Source organism: Perca flavescens, chromosome 11, assembly GCF_004354835.1.
Source record: "Perca flavescens isolate YP-PL-M2 chromosome 11, PFLA_1.0, whole genome shotgun sequence".
In the NCBI taxonomy this organism is placed as follows: domain Eukaryota; kingdom Metazoa; phylum Chordata; class Actinopteri; order Perciformes; family Percidae; genus Perca; species Perca flavescens.
Window position 1 is genome coordinate 9,867,415 of NC_041341.1, and position 17,859 is coordinate 9,885,273.

The 17,859-nt window shown below is 40.0% G+C and overlaps 1 protein-coding gene across 1 annotated transcript in view; it reads right to left on the bottom strand.

Moving 5' to 3' along the window:
• Positions 1 to 219: 219 nt before the first annotated feature.
• Positions 220 to 17,859, bottom strand: part of abcb6b (ATP binding cassette subfamily B member 6 (LAN blood group) b) — a 49,158-nt gene continuing 31,518 nt past the window's right edge. The window contains exons 15-19 of the mRNA XM_028590415.1: positions 16,736 to 16,910; positions 16,436 to 16,548; positions 13,192 to 13,286; positions 4,343 to 4,411; positions 220 to 532 (exon numbers count right to left, since the gene is read on the bottom strand). Of these exons, the coding sequence (XP_028446216.1) occupies positions 418 to 532; positions 4,343 to 4,411; positions 13,192 to 13,286; positions 16,436 to 16,548; positions 16,736 to 16,910 (567 nt within the window). The 3' untranslated portion in view covers positions 220 to 417. The remainder of the gene's footprint in view (positions 533 to 4,342; positions 4,412 to 13,191; positions 13,287 to 16,435; positions 16,549 to 16,735; positions 16,911 to 17,859) is intronic.

A 17,859-nucleotide genomic window follows, 5' to 3' on the forward strand; every position in this document is an offset into this window, starting at 1 on the left:
GTGTGTGTGTGTGTGTGTGTGTGTGTGTGTGTGACCATGGTAAGCAATTTGACAACTTTGTAGAAAACATTTTCTGTGCATCAAAAAGCGACAAACTAATCCAGCAGAAATTAGTGCATAAAAAAGTCACCAAAATGAAGTATTTGAACCTCATAATTAAATACAAAATGAGGGGAAAAGTGCAAAATGGTCCACTTTTTGAAAAAAAAAAGAGTTGGTGGGATCTAGCTGTTGCTGGTATGATGAACCATGACAACAGATAATGGTGTTAATGTCACAACCTTCTGCAGGGTTTCACTTTCTCCAGTTCTTCAGTTGTACTGTAGGTGCAGATACACGAGATAACAATACATCATATGTTACCAAAAATTATGTGGTGAGTATTGAATAAAAAATATTTTCACACTCAGTTCAATGTCAAGTGTCTTGAGTCTGATTTTTTGTCTGTGTTTCTGTTTGCGTGTCGTGACTTTTCTGCTGTTTCATCCACATGGCAGCGTACAGACCTCCCTGGACCAGCAGCTCGTCATGTCTGAACACAGGGAGAAAGTGGGATGAGATGAGATAAGAAACTAACAAAATTGACCAAAACTACATCAAACAAGGCTCAGTAATTCTTCTCTGACTGTCAAAAAAAAATTGCCATATTTAGAAACTGTTGTCCCCCTCAAGTTTATGGTATTTCCATTCTGATGCACACATTTAAAATGTGAAAAAAAACAAAAAACACTTCAGATGAAAGTCAGAGGAGTCACTGCCCAAGTGCTGATAAAGCTGCAGCCTTCAAAGTTTTGTGTTTAATATTTGACTTCCAGATTAAAGGTCCCATGGCAGAAAATGAAAAGCTCAGATGGGCCAATCTGGAATCTTGCTCCTTATGAGCAAGGTTACCTCCCCTTTCTCTTCTTTGCCCGCCCAGAGAATTTGGCCCACCCATGAGAGAGAGACATCTTGGCTTTCAAACGAGCAAAGTGGCAGTTGGTCCACACCCCCACACTCCACCTTGCCCTCCCCTACAGACACAGAAATGGCACATACTAAGGAAAAATCATTGTGGGACTGGCTCCAGTGGCTGTAATTCTGCACCCAGATACAATATTAGGGGACCACTAAGGTCTATATAAAGCATCCAAAGAGCACCATGTCATGGGACCTTTAAATAAAAAAAATAAAAGAGCAAGTGAGAGCAAATAACCCAACTTGGACATCCAAAATGTTGGACTTTTCCTTTACCAGCTCAACCATGACACCTAATATAGAACATATAGAACACATTTGTATTAGTAAATACAATGTGTAGGAGATGTGCTGTCAGGGCTACATGCTGTTTTTATTTTTATTAAACATGAAAAAGGAAATGTTTTTATTGTGCGTGCCAGCTGTTCATTGCTAATACAAAATATTTATACAGTATAGAAAGAACAAACCAGATTTTCTTACAATACCTGCTATGGTGAGGTATGAAAAGAAAAAGAAAAAAAGAAAGGGAGCAACATTTCTTTTTAAACAAAAGAATACAAATTAAAGTCAGAGGAGAGCAGACAGGGGAGAAGGTGGGTCACTAGTAATGTCTTGTGACACGAGAGCGGCTTTAAAAACAAAGTTGAGCTGTATAAAATCCTCCTGCAGACTTTAAACAACTTTACTATGAATTAGTAAAACCAGAAGTGTGTCACTGTCTGGACTGCCAGACGGGGAGAGAGAGAGAGAGAGAGAGAGAGAGAGAGAGAGAGAGAGGCTCAGACATAAGGATACAGACAAACTGAGCAAGACAGAGGGAGCAATGGTAAGAACAGGTTGATGCAGAGGAAACACAGACAAGCAGAAATGCGGAGAAAGAATGAGAAACAAGGAGGGGAAATAAAGAGAAGCATGGGCAGAGAGAGTGGAAGAGGAGGTCAAGAGGTCAATCTGAGGACAGAAAAATAAAGAAAGCAGAAGAAGAAAAAAGAGAAAATGATGCTAAGGCTCATCTGATCGCAAAGGAGCACTCCACTGGTTTAGCACAGCACTCCAATAACATTGTCAGACCCAAAAGAAAGCATCATAACTGATGCAGCAGAACCAGAGATAATGTATTTTCTGTTAGCACACATTCTTCTTTCTTGTTAAAACCTGGCGCCTACACTACCCACAATGCAACTTAATTACTGACAATTTATTTTCTGAGAGCGCGCTTCATTTACCTAGGAACTCGGAAGCCAAAGCTGGGAATGACGTCACACCTGAGTTGAACACCATTTACAAGTCGGATTTTCATTGTTTTCATTAGCTCTAGCCAGGCTAGCCATTGTTAGCAATGCCAGTTTATAACAACGCATTACGCTATTTTTTTTGTGCATAGAAACAGTGTAACAACATGTCCACAGAGAGAAGATGGACAGCACTGTTTGTACGACTGATTTAGTGAGACACAAATGAGACAGAAGTGCTTAGAACTGTATGTTACTACAGCTTTCACAACTGTTGACGCACGGGGCAGCCATTTGGGATTTTTAGCTCTGGGTACTCGGTTGTTGTCCGAGTTCCGAGCTCAGAAATCCAAGGTCAGGGGGCTGGTTTCCGACTTCCGAGTACAAACTATGTGATTCAGCTGTGTAATGCTAGTGGCAGCTAATGTAGCCTCGAGTTGCTAGCCTCAAGTAGAGCTCAGCTATGTCTAACCCCGCACTGCCAGATGTTTATGAAATGTTGCAAAAAAGGTCTTTGGGAATTTGGTTCATTCGTTAGTGAGTTTTAATAGCTCTTTTATGTCAGCTAATATTGGCCATGTGTCATGCTGTCTGCAGAGGAAGACACTTTGAAGATGCCGACAGAGAAAAAAACAGCTGATCAGTCATATGAGTTAAATGTTCGCTATGTCAAAACGTTTTCGACAAAGGCGCTTTCCAATCCAATTTGGCGCATTTTCTCTTTTTCGACAAAGTCAAAAACCACCCCAAAAAAAACCAAACTATATAAATAAACTTAAACAAGAGTTTGGCTGAAGTAAAACAGAGCAAGAGAAGACTGGGCTGGGTAACTGGGCTGTGCCTGTCCCACTCCTTAACAGATGTTTGCTCGAAGAAAGAAGAAATAGCCAAAAGATGTTTTAGAGTAGACGAAGATCCTTAGAAAACCACCTAAAAACATTAGTTTGGACGCATGTTGTAATAACACATGAACACTGTTTTCAGAATTTGCCACCTTAGCGTGGATGTAGTCCTTGTAAAGAATGTTAAGGACAGGGATAGCCTGAGGACGGGATGATGCCTCTTCCTGTCTCTGTTTCATGATACACTCTCACACTCTGTGGGAGGAAATTGTGTGTATTCTGACACCGGAGGTTGAATGGACCTGTCTTGTGTTTACATCACAGTGTCAATCAAAAGATGAAAGCTTTTTGGTTGGTGTTCCCCACACATGCCTGCAGGGGAAACCAAAGTCCCTGCACCACAGCCCTGTATTTGACCAACTCACCTCTCAGGTGTGTTCTAATCCAGTGGTTCCCAACCTTTTTTCCTTGGCGCCCCCCCTACTCATGAGCCCCCCCCAAAACCCTTGCGATAGAGCCTTACTTTATTTTTTGATACAGAGGAGTTATCAGCACTGTTACGTTTCTCCGCCATGTTTCATTCATAAAATAGTGATGCCGTGGTGGCAGAAAAAACAAGGATACAACAAAATATATAGTTTTCACACAGACTTTTGTATACATTATATAGTGTATTATCATAATTTGTTTAACATGTGCAATATATATATTTTTTTTACCTCAACCTCAAACCAGATAAAGACTTGCGCCCCCCCTGGGGATGCCCCAGGTTGGGAACCACTGTTCTAATCGATACCTAAGTGTTATTACGGACAATATATTCAGCTTGATGATCTATGTTTATCAGAAGTTAAACATTCCAGAGTGAGACTTCCTCTTGCTTGTCATTGCCTGTGTGTGTGTGTGTGTGTGTGTGTGTGTGTGTGTGTGTGTGTGTGTGTGTGTGTGTGTGTGTGAGAAAGTGACCTCAGTGTATTGAAGTCTTTATAACCAGCACCTATATCAATAGACAATATGCATCGGAAGTGTCCACTCCACCGTGTGTGTGTGTGTGTGTGTGTGTGTGTGTGTGTGTGTGTGTGTGTGTGTGTGCTTTGTGGTCCATCACAGCCTCTGGGGCTTAGAAGGATAGCAGAGGGGGTTTAGGGTCACACACAAAAACCCACTCTAAGGTTTTGATCTACAGATAACAAATTTGCAAGCACTTAGGACACACAATCATTCAGGTGTGTCACGCAGGCACGCACACAGGCACGCATCAGTGGCTGTTAAAAATGTTCTGATGACATCCCCAAAACACAACCGTACCTTCCTCTCTCTGCTATCTGTCCGTTGTGAACCACCAGGATCTGGTTTGCTCCGACAATGGTGGACAACCTGTAACATCAGACATCAAACGTCATTCCTCTTTAATTAATAAAAAGCCAGTGTCCAAGAGTTTGCTTTTTAGTTTGGTGGGGGTGATAGTGACCACTTGGAAAATTTTAACATAGCCTATTGCCAAACCCTAGTGTGCCCATAACAACAGTAAGTACGCCAAAATTGAACCAGGTCTGGTCAGCTTCGTTTCCACTTTCGTGACTGTTTGGGTTTCTTGGACTCCTCTGTGATGTAGCTGCGTTCTGAGACTGCAAAATTAATTACGATGTTATTAAAGTGCTCATATTATGCTCATTTTCAAGTACATAATTGTATTAAGAGGTTATATCAGAATAGGTTTACATAGTTTAATTAAAAAAACACCATATTTTTGTTGTAATGCGAATTGCTGCAGCTCCTCTTTTCGCCCTGTGTGTTGAGCTCTGTTTTAGCTACTAGAGACATCTCACTTCTGTTCCATCTTTGTTGGGAGGCGCACATGCACAGTAGGTAGGTAAGGACTACTAGCCAGTCAGAAGCAGAGTATGAGGGAGTGCCATGCTAGCAGCTAGCTGTTTGGAGCAGCTGGTGAACAGTGTTTTCTGTTGGAGATGGTAAGTCCCTTTGGGGTGGACATTGGGCTTTTTCACTTTGTAAACCTATAAGGTGCACAAACAAGATATATAACACAATAAAGGAAAGGGAAAAGCCCAAAAGCATAATATGAGCACTTTAACATTAAGATTAAGACATACATTATTGGTCCCACAAGGGGAAATTCCATTTTTCACTCTGTTCTTAGTTATTACACACGTTACACACAGGCCTAAAATACACACACATGGCAAGGACCTCTACATGCACTAATGGAGAGATGTCAGAGTGTACCATGCTGCCCATGACAGGCACCCTCGAGCAGTTGGGGGTTCGGTACCTTGTGGTTTAGAGGTAGAGTGGTCGCCCCTCAACCACAAGATTGGCAGTTTGATCTCAGGCTCCTTTGGCCACATGCAGTTAAAGTGTTCCTGAGCAAGACACTGAACTGCAAGTTGCTCCCCAGATGCTGTATATATAGCTTTCCACTGCTCCTATACTTGGGATGGGTTACAGTGGACATATTATGCTTTTCCGTATTTTCTGTCATATCCACAATGTTATAATGTTGGATTTAACTTTAAATAATGAGGTAAACGTTCAGATTTCCAATTATTCTGAACGCTCCGGTGTCAACAGTTTTTCTACTCTCGGCTAAGTGTTACCCAACTCCAGCAACTCTAGCTACATGCTAACTGAAGTAAAGGATGTCATCTTGGCTGCCAATGTTGTTAAATTTCCCCAAATTCCGGGTCACATTACTCCTGAAACATATATGTACGGTTATGTAGTATTTGGTTTTTAAGCCTTTATTAGTGTCCACTGCTAACTATTGTAGCTACATGCTAACGGCAGTAAAAGATTCTCCCCAATTTCAGGTCCAATTGGGTAGTTTTTGGTTCAGAAGCCTGTACCTACGATTTTTGATGATTTGATAAATTTTTTATTAGCATCATTTATATCGTTCAGACATACAAAACACATTCCACAATGTATGACAGGTAATGTCAGATGGTGCACAGAACAGAGAAACACAAATTACACAAAAACAAAAACCCTCTCTCCATCTTTAAAATACATTAGCCAAAGAGGGAGATACCTCCTTTCCTTTCGCCCTTTTACACTCACCGGGGATTTCCACTGGATGCGTAACAGCTGCGGACCGGCTCCGCTGCGTGTCTGCTGCGTGCTCCGCCGTCAGTAAATACCCACCGGGTCCGGATTTGTTGCGGAACGGCTGCGGCAGCGACTGACAGCTGTAGTCACGAGGACCCACAAGTTCTTCGCGAATTCACGTAGAATAGAACCACAAAACCAACAACAGTTTGTTTCCATCCAGAGGAGTAGAGGGGAAACGACTCTGTGCTGTTTTCAAGGTGTAGTGCAGGGAAATTTGATCCGTCGTGAGCACGGTGTATTTTATTTTGAAAATTAACCGGATATTTATTTTGTTTATGTGCTCGACTTCCTGTCCCGCACTATCTGCCGTGTGCTGAATTGCTGCGGAGCTCTCCGTCGTCCGTCAAAAATAGAAGCTCTGCGTATCTGCTGCGGAGGGCTGCAGACTGATGGAACTGGGACGGAGTCGGGACGCAGACGTTCCGCAGTCTGTGGAAATACACACACTAACTTTAATGGAAACCTAATGACTCCGTCGACGTTCCGAAGACGTTCCGCAGACGTTCCGCATCCAGTGGAAATTGCCGGTCAGTGTCACCCTGCACCGTGACGGATGCCAGGGGGAGATTACTCTCCAGGGGAGCGAAAACGAGAATTAAAACGACAACGCGACAGGCAAAGCAACAAGACCAGAGTTAATATTGGAGTGGCTAGAACAGCCGCGTGTAAACGATGGAGATACTAAGAGCTAATTTCGGGTTCGGCCACCGTAGCAGTTAAAACACGATCGGAATGGCTAGAAAGTAATATTCAGTTGGTTGTCATATACAATTTCACAGCTAGATGGGAGAAATTCTTGTACACAATGTAGCTTTAAGTTCAGTTTGCTCAAGGGCACCATGGCAAGGCCCAGGACTTGAACCAGAAACTTGAATCGGCGACAAGCCAAGTCCCTATGGGCTACTGCCGCCCCAATTATGAACAACAGACGCAATGGTCAGGGCTAGGAACACAGGATCCAAGCTGTGATGAACCAGAGATACTCTTAAAAAAACAGTATGTGTGTGAAGTGCCACAACGGTGCCAACCAGCGTCTTCCCATCGCTCCAGAGGAAGGAAGGCATTCATTCCAGAGGTGCCAGAGAGGAAGAGGGGGATAAGATGAGGAAATGGGAAAAGAGGGAGACACATGCTGTAGAAAAGAGAGAGTGGGAGGGAGTCGTAACGTGTGGTTAGACGTTAAATATGTTCAGCTGTCTTATAAAAGTAAAATGCAATGTCATTCCTCAGTAATCACTAACAGAAACACACAAACACGCTCATGCTTCAGTTCTATTATCACAAACCAACACAAACACACACACGCACGCACGCACACACACACACACCGCTAAGTGATGGAGGACTCTGTATGAACTTGTCTGTAAATTATTAAAGTTCATATTTATGATATATTATATTTATCTCTAATGAGAGTCTAATTAAAGACACAGTGATCTAAATGGCCCTCAGCTCCGGACTCAACTTTGTGATGTGACCCAATGGGGAGTCGGAGAATTATTTCCAATGTGTTGTAAGATATCCATGGATGTGTGCTGCTTCTTCTTTAAGAAATAAAAATGCTAAAATCTGATATGAAACTAAAAAGAGGTAATTGAAAAGTAAGGGGGACGTGTCGCCCTCAGCGGAAATTATACCCTTGCACACGACACTGTGCAGAACAAAAAAAAAATGGTCCTGCCACCAAAGAGAGCTCATGCCTCTCCAAACTGCTGAGTGTCACTTTAAGCTTCAGCAGACCTACCACTCTGCTTTAATGTCACCAAGGCTATCTTTGGATGTCCACCTTCAATATTTGATAGAAAACTTCGGTCAAAGGTAGAAATATCTCTCCCTAGAGACTACAGACGTCAACGTTTTTTTTATCCACTCATTCAGGCCTTACAGCAGGAAGAAAACACCCAGTGTGTTTACATGCAGGCAGAATACTCTGGGTATATAGTTCATGTCCTGTTTTTAAGGTCAGGTTCAGGATAAACTTTATACTGCATATCTTCTCCTCGGCTGTGATGCAATGAAGGATAAAATCAACTCATGTTACCATCTTTCTGAGCCAGACGTAAATGTTTATGACACAAATCCAGTGTCAGTGGTGGAACGTAACTAAGTACATTTGCTCAAGTACTCTACTTAAGTACAAATTTGAGCTACTTGTACTGTACTTTACTTGAGTCTCTTCTTTTCATGCCACTTTCTACTCCTGCGCCACAACATTAAAGAGAGAAATATTGTACTTTTTACTCCACCACATTAATCTGACAGCTTCAGTTACTAGATACTTTATAAATTAAGATTTTTGTTGTGATTATTTAGAATTCCTCATGGAGGAGACAGAAACTACACACTATAGCTTTAAACTACTCAACAATAAAGCAGCCTACAAGTCTAGTTGAAATGATTAGCCAATTAAACACAGAACTGTTTTGATCGTTTTCCAGTTTATAAAATGTGAGGATTTTTCTGCATTGACTAACGTTACTTTTACAGGGCTTGACAGCAACGGTTGCCCGGTTGCCCTGGCTAACCAGATTGAGTCAATTGGCAACCGTTTCATGGCCTCAGGTTGCCCCCTTTGGCAACCACCTGTTCAATATTTGTGGGTTTTTTTGTATATAAAAACAAATCAAAACTTATAAAATTTCAAAAGAAATCAATATTTTAGTTGGTTGTCTCCATAAAGTTTAAACACTACGTTTGTGCGCAACGCACACTAAACACTAATGACACATTACACAGCAGGTAATGTTAGCCTACCGTTAGCTACAGTAGTATCTGGATTAAACACAGTTAAAATGCTGACAGCTAAACGGTGTTAACGGTGACTGTATTTCACCGTAGAGGATTAGTCTACCGCTAAAGCTATGAGCTAAAAGACACAAACTGGCACTGTGGTCACTGTCAAAAACAAAACAGACGAGACAAAATGTTGTGTTTACTGGTAAACTGGTAAACCTTGTGGTGCATTCAAAGTTATTGTAAAATAACCTTTTGTCATCTGTTTATGTCTTTAACAGCAATTTACTGATGAAAGAAGTAATTCTTGTTAAAAGTTATTATAACATTTTTAATAATCATTTAAATTCCCCCCTTTGTTGTGCTGGTCCAAAAATTGACCCGATCCGTGACTCAAAACCTTGATCCAATCCGTGAGTTTTGTGATCCATTGCACCCCTATTTTAGAGGGATGGGAAATTATATTGCAAGCCATTATCTCATAAGAAATTAATTGCTCCAAATATAGGCAGTTTAAAACATGGCAACAATATTGTCAATTTCTGCAACCAAAAGCTGATGCCTGGTTGCCAAGCCGGCAATCACTTTAAAAGTTAGCGTTGAGCCCTGCTTTTACTTTTCATACTTTAAATGCATTTTCCTGATGATACTTTTTAGTAACGTAACATTTTTAATGCAGGACTTTTACTTGTAACAGAGTATTTTTACAGTGTGGTATTAGTACTTTTACTGAAGTTAAGGATCCAAATACTTCTTTCACCGCTGTCCAGTGTTCACACTTAACAAGAGCTAGCTCAAAGTTCACACACATTAAATTGAACTTGTTCACCTTCATAGTTTATTTTATTTTACATTCATGAATTTTGAACTAAGTTCAAAGTCCCAAAAAATTAATTAGTTTACGTTTATTTTTTCTTTTTCAGTATAACCTCTGGTGCTTCAGTCCAATGTGTGTCCTCGTTTTTTCGGGCACAATATGCATAAAGTTGTATTTTTTCAAACTAGAAATAGGACCTCTTCTGCTACTTTTTAAGCAAAACACACTTTGGCTTTTGTTTTCAAGTGTTTTTAAGACAATAGAATTTCATTAGAGCGTGTAGGAATTGATCCAAGTTAAAGAAGGGTAAAGAAAGGTAAAGAAAGGTCTTTAAAACCATGAAACCTTATGCCAGTTTAATAAAACATACTTAGGTTTACCCATCCTTTAAGTCTTTCACCAAGTCATTGCGTGTCACTACCACCTAAATACTGTAAATGGCAAGGTGAGAAGTTCATGGCTCGGCTTTATCAGCAGATTGCTACCATGTTCAAGAGATTGGGAAACATTCCCTCTGTGCAATAACTGAAGTTGATTAAAGAGAGATTTCAGCTCACCCTTCAGAGTGAAATCATGACCTGTCTGTTGTGATTGTGTGTGGTTTTAATTTAAGGCCCAAATGATGAAGTCAATAAACAGTCCTGATCCTATGCGCAGACTCCATCTGTTGCTGCTATTGAAAGATTAAGAAGCTGGTGGATCAAAGACTGCTGGTCAGTGTAAGGTCTAAGAGAATGAGCACCATACAATTAATTTAGAAAGCTCCAAGCTCAGCTGGTTTCAGTACTAGACACAGATGATTAGTTACAGATAACATCTGTAAACAGTGTTTGTATGCATGGGTCAGTTTGCATAGTTGTGCACACTCACATGCGTGTGCAATGGCTAAAAATGCATCAATAATATCACTGTATAAAAACACTACTGCCTCGTTTTGACAGCATGGTTCAGTTCATATTTTTCCCCTCACTGCGGATAATAACAATGGTGGAAAATACAATGTTGTGAATCTGCTGCATTCCATTCTGTACAAACTATGAACAAAGCCTCTCACATCTGTTTTAATTAGTGGATACAGGCTGTTCTCATTAACTATTCGTACATATCACTATGAAAAGTAAAGCACCGTAATTCGTATGTATTCCACATTTTTTTTTTTATTCAGAGATTGCTGCTGTATAAGAGCGTATAAGGTCCTCACGGGGAGGAGGGAGGAGGTTGGGGTGAATGTTTGGGTCCTTAAACACAGGCCTTTCAAGTGGGGGAGTAGAGTTCATGTCCTGGAAGAAGTTAAGGAAAGAACAGTTTTTTTTCACCCAGGAAACAGGTGTTCGTGTCGAGGGAGTACTACTTAAGGAGAACCGAGTTTAAACCCAAACCACAATCTTAAAAAAGTCGGCTAAACTCAACTACCGATAAGAGACTCTCTCTACCCGGCTTCACGTGACCAGCCAGCCCAGTCTCATGGTAGTTCGTGAAATGGTTACGTTATTCATACTTTAGGAAATGAAGAACGGGACAAGAATGGGACAGTTGGGTTTAGGAACTGAAGAAAGGGAGAGTTGGGTTAAGGAAAAGAACAACGCGACAGTTGGGTTTAGGAAAAGTGACATGCAGGGTTAGGGTTAGGGGGATTAGGGTTAGGGGGTTAGGGGTATTTAACGAGTTCGGAATTGCATATGAATTGGTGTGCATACGTTTTTGTACAATATCATTCGAACCTGTTCATGAGAATGCGCTGACGGATGAAAACAACAATGGAGAATACAATGTTGTGAAAATGTTACATTCCATACTCTGAAAAAAGCCTCTCCCATCTGTTTTAATTTGTATCAAAAATTGTTTCAGTTTTCCTTGAGACCTTAAGACAATCCTCCTGTCCTATATGGAGCCTCTTCTTTTATCTTACTACTCTCACGTCATCTAAGGGAATGGAGTGATTGTTAGAAAATGTATATATCCTTGTGTGTCTCAATAAACCTTTAGAACATTGAAGAACTGAACCCTGCTTCGCGTCACTTTGTTCTCCGAGCGCTGGCCACTGCCAGTAGATTCTAGGATACTAACCACAAAACAATCGTGATCGTTAACACCGTGATCGTTAACACCGTGATCGTTAACACCGTTAACTTATGCCCTTTTGACCAATTGCGTCAATCTTATTCTGGACAATGGAAACCATGTTTGTTATGGAACAAGAACAAAATAATCCATTGTACATTTGATGTAGAACACTGAGGAAATGATAAAAACTGTATCAGGAATCAGCACCACAGGCTACTTCACTCCTGATGCATTTTAATGTCTGCGAGTGTCAGAGCCTTTCATGTCTTTTTCAATATCACTCAGACTGATGAATAACCAGACATCTGTTTCTTTTACTTTTGTTGACCTGTCATCATGCGTCATCTCATATCCTCCAATCAGCTTTTCATTTAATCTCTCCATCCCTCTCTTTGTGTCTGCTCTAATCCTGTTTTCCTTTCACCTCATCCATCACCCGCTCTTCTCCTTTGATCTCTTTTACTCACATTTGTTTTTTTTTCTTTTCAGTTTGCTCCTGTATTACCACCACAACTGTAATCACATTGTAACAGAACACTGTCATTTTAATAGCAGAATGTGTGTTCGTACACTCAGGGTCAAAGTAATAAAAAAACTCAGGTCCAGGAACACATTAAATCACCTTTTGCCCATAACAAAAGGCCCTCGTACACGGGAAAACAGAGCCGTGTAGCATCGCCATTGGTCTCGCATTGTCACACCTAGCTCCACAGTGCTGTGGAGTAGTGTTAATTTTGTCACCTATTTTTCATTTAGTCTTAGTCTTAGTCTTGTGCCAAATAGTTTTAGTCATATTTATACATTCACACATCTTTTTTTGTTAGTCAAAAGTCTCGTAATTTAAGTCTAGTTTTAGTCATTAGAAAACTCAATATATCTTAGTCAAGTTTTAGTCAAAACATTTTTGTCTTTTTTTGAATAAGAAAATTATTTCTGAGATTAATTCTAATAACCATTTCAGTCAAATAGTTATAATGACACATTCAGATTTTTTTGTCAATATCATTGTACGTAAAATGCGACCAAATATCGAGCCTCTTCCTTATTTCACCAGTAAATTCATGTTAAATGACAAAAACAACCACTGGAGAGTTTCAAGTAAACGCAACATTAGTTAGTATGCAAAACTGTGCATAAATATGACCTCACAGTAGTCTTGTTAAGCCCTAACTACAGTATCTTGGTCCAGTGCTTTTTACTGTGTTTTTTCTTGTCTTTTTGGAAGGTTAACTGACTTTGTATCAGAGTTACTGAATTGTGCAATGATAATAACATTGAATCAAATCTAATCGAATGATAGACAGTATCCAGTGCGTTGCAGCACTTCGGTGCCTTGACACTCAAGTCAAAACAAGGGAACGTATTAGGAAGCTTCCCAGCTATACAACACACAGCTTGGTAGTAATGTCACCTGTGTGCGATCACTATAGTCGTCCGGTTGGTGCAGACTTCGGCCAGTGAAGCCTGGATCTTCCTCTCAGTCTGGGTGTCCAGTGAAGATGTGGCCTGGTGGAACAAACACCAAACACAATATATTAAGCATAATGCAATTAATAAGTAGTATAATCAAATGAAATGTGTTTTTGTTGCAATGTGCTCCACTATGGAGACAGTTTAGCTACTAGGGTGAATTAAGGGTGATGGGACAGTTTTTGAAATTTTTGTCTTGTGTATGCTTTTTTGCCATAAATTTAAAGAATTTGCCCAACACATGATCCATTTCTGTAATACTGAAGGTGTTAACGTTATCTATCCATTTGTGGAGGAAAGAAGGTAACATCATATTACAGAGCGACGTGCCATACACTTTTGTGTAAACTGACCCAGTAACATTTGAGTGATTGGGACAGCACATTTCATTATTGATTTAGACTAGTGTAAGCTAATTATTGCACAATTAAATTAAAAGTTTGATTTCCCTTACCCTCTGCATTTCAGTTTAAACTCCCTGTTTGAAAAGATACACCATATCTACTCAATAAAAACGAGGCAACAGATTACAAGGAATATTAATTAAATTTCACATGGTTTGGTATTGAGTAAATATTAAATGAGACCCTTAATAGTTATCCATTTAATATGAGTATATTCAAATAGAAAACAGTACAGAATTAATTATAACCTAAACTAAAATATTGAGTTGATTTGAAAAAGATAAACTCCCTAATGTGTAAATAGTACTAATACAAATTTATTTAATTCTACATATCAATGATATATAATTGAGTAATAATTTCATCAATGCACATTGATTTGAATTTAATCAATGCAATGAATTAAATCTAAATATTCTTAGTCTATGGCCCAGAAAGTACAGAACTTAACAAATACTCAAATAAGAATTTTATTAACAATTCACTTTTGTGCTTTCGACTCATTGTAGTAAGGCTGGACAGTATAACCGTATTAATTTCCCATATGATATACATATGGGAAATTATAATACCGGTGCAATGCCGCAGAGAACGCTACAGCCGAATTGATCTGCAAGTGACTTCAGAATGGGAGCCGTGTTCGTACCCTTCTCACTCATGGTTGTAAATTTATAACGACAATTACTAACCCACAACTAACTCTCTTTAACAGGATAAAACACCATAGCACCCAACTATTTGTGACTTTAAACAATTTCTAACACTAATCATTTTACATTTAGCCTACAAATTTACACAGCCGAACGGCATGCTGGGTAACATTATAGCTGCTAGCTAGCTTGGTTGACAGGAAGTGCATTTCAATTCAAATTTGCCTGATTACATTGATTTGAATTAACTCAATATTCTCTCTATTTGGGATTAGATAAATATAATGCTTATGTTTTATTTAACTACAATGGCTGGATTTTATTCCAAACATGGGGATTAAATAAACCCTTTATAGTTATACTGTCATATTTTACTGTATATCCCAATCACCCATAATTCACCCTACCTGATACAACTAGTGAATTTAACACGTGTGTTTGTGTATGTGATGACTGCTTTGTGTGTCTTGCCCAAGGACACTGAGTCTGCGACAAGTGTACAGGAGGAGCTGGGGATTGAACCACCAACCCCGTAATTAGTGGAAAACCCGCTCTAAGGAGCCACAGCTGCCCTAGTGCAGAATCAAGGAAATGTTGGAAGTATATTGGGAATCGAAGTAAGACTGAATCTCATTTTTCTGTCTTACCCCTTCCCCTTAGTTTTGCGCGTTCACGTGAGAGTAAGGGCTATCCCAATTCTCATTTTGATCGAGGGGTAGGGCTAAGGGGAAGGGCTAGATACCCTTTAAAACCAAGCAAACTCGCGAGCTTACTTGAAAGCAAGGGGTACCCAGAATACACTGCGCATCCGGCAACAATGGCGACCAGATCGACCAGAGAGACCCATTAATGTAAGTATTTTCGGCTTAAAGAATTGATTTAAAAATTACGACAGTCTTGTTTTGTGCTCTACACAGTGCTTTACATATATATTTTCAACCATGTTCTTAATTGAAACGTTTTTAAAAATCACTTGTTTGCTACGCTAACGCTAATGTTACATTGCTGATTTGCACAACAGTCCCGCATTTCTCTGCCTTGAATGGACTCCATGTCTACAGTTTTAACTAAACTCCATTAGCAGTGAATTTCGTTTGATATCAGTGCATAACACTACTTGCTTTGGAGACATTGATACGTGCTTTACATATACCGTCCTGTATCACACAGGGACGCCTGAGGAAACCCAGCAGCTGATCCACTTTCGGGGCTGAAAACGAGCAGAAGTTTCTGCATTCATGTTGTAGCCATTCATTATTGTATTGGTACTGTATTATTGTAATCATGTGTAATTCATTCCTGTTCATGCACCTGTACATTGTTGTTGGTTATGATACAGGACACTAATGAAAGAAATGGGGTTGGAGGGAAAGGTTACTGGCCAACAGGCATCCGACTATGGTCTGGAATTTCAGAATCGCTGTAGTTTTTGGTAGTTTTGGATTGCCTTTTTTATGTGTGTGACATGTAAGTTATGATTCTAATAGTTGATAATGGTTCTGTAATATATATTTTTATATAATGTTTTTGCCTGTTATGTTTACTTTATTGGGCAATAAAGACAGCTTTTTGTTAAAAAAGAAAGTGTTTCTGAACATCAATGACATTCAAAACAGTGATAACTGAAAGAAACACACCATGCAGTGTGTATAAAAATATTTATTGCAAACAGACCTAAGTATGTATGATGACGTAACCATAACCAAGTGGTGTCTCATTTCATAGGAGTATGATTTCACCCCTACGCCTCGGTTTCGAGGGAAAAGGGCTAGGGGTAAGACGAAGGGGTAGGGGTAAGGGGAAGGGGTAAGACAGAGAAATGATATTCAGACTTAGTCTCAACATTGGTCTTAACATTGACAATGTAGAAACCTCCTCAAGTTTTGCCATCTTCCAATTCTGCAATAATGAAATTTCTCAAGATTTTTCTGAATTGGCCTGGAATAACACTGCCTCAACCTGGCCTGTAGTGAAAATACTTTTTAACCGCTCATGTACAAACTATGCAGGAAAGTGTGTGAGCAATGCCACTGGTGTGTGAGCTTCTTGTCTACATAGACAAGTTGTTAAAAAGGTATGTTATTTAGGTGTTGTAACCCTGTGTGAATTCTGGCCTTTCCCACATCCTCACCTCGTCCAGCAGAATGATCCGAGGTTCTTTCAGAATGGTTCGAGCGATCGCCACTCTCTGCTTCTCCCCACCGCTGAGCTTCAGACCTCGCTCCCCCACCTCCGTGTCATATCCTGTTTGGACAACAACGCCATCACCTCCGTTATTACCATCACCACCGTTCGCTTTCTGCATGCATCCAGATTTTTCCAACGTCATGATTCAAATCGGCAAATGCCCTGTTACAGTTCTGCTTCAGCCAACATTGAAAAGGCATTTTCATCATTGTTATCGACACACACTCACACAGCCCAGCCTGACCCTGAGGTAGCTCCAGTATCCTGGCGTGTATGTCAGCAGCCATGGCAGCTCTCTCCACCTCCTCGTCGCTAGCTGTGACTCGGCTGTAGCGGATGTTGTTGCCGATGGTGTTGTTGAAGAGAACCGTGTCCTGGGGAACCACGCCGATGTAAAACCTCAGAGAAGACTGACGCACCTTGGACACAGAAAGAGACAACTGTAAGCTTTAAAACTAAGCCAATACAGATATTTTGCTAACCTGGATTCAAATTATGTCGGCATGAAGTCTTTATACCGATTTACAGACCATGTTGTACCTGTGGAATGGAAAACAGTCCTTCCAGAAAAATGCTGAGTTTTTTTGTGATTGTTGCGGGCAAAAAATCCTTGATTATGCGGCTCGTTTTCTTAAAAAATGTGATGGAATATGCGGGATATTTATGCAATTTTATGTGATGAAATTGCGGGAACTTGCAAAAACTGCGGTTTGATGAAAAAGAAAAAAAAAAAAGTGATTCCCCCAACACCCTGCTTTTCGCTGATGTTCACGTCACTTCATAACGTCACTTCATAATGTCACTTCATAACGTCACTTCATAATGTTCCCATGGCAACAGGGGGAAATGGCTGCTCTTGTGTGAAGTAAACGCAACATTTTTCAACTTTATGCTAAGATATATATGTCATTTTGTTGCAACGAAAATGCGGGGACTATGAAATCATGCGCAATTTTGTGCGGAAATCTGCAATTTATGTGGCGAAAATGCGGCGTATTTGAAAAAAATGTGGCCCCCACATAAATATGCGGACTTTGGCTGATTATGCATTGAATTATGCGATCGCATAATCACATTTTTCTGGAGGGACTGATTTAAGTGTTTTCAATGTATGGGATCTTCAGATCTGCTGGTCATGATACAATCTTATTATACGTTTGTGTTAAACTTGGTTGTTCTTTTCTCACACACACACACACACAGAGCATACTGTACATATACATAAATGTTGCATGGCTTAATTCATCCTATACTATATAATGCATGCTGCCCCAGGTCACAGACAGCATTTCTGTCCCTGTTTCTCCATCAGGATTTCACATATCTGGTTTTACCCACTTACCTTATTTTTGCTTCTCTACATCTATT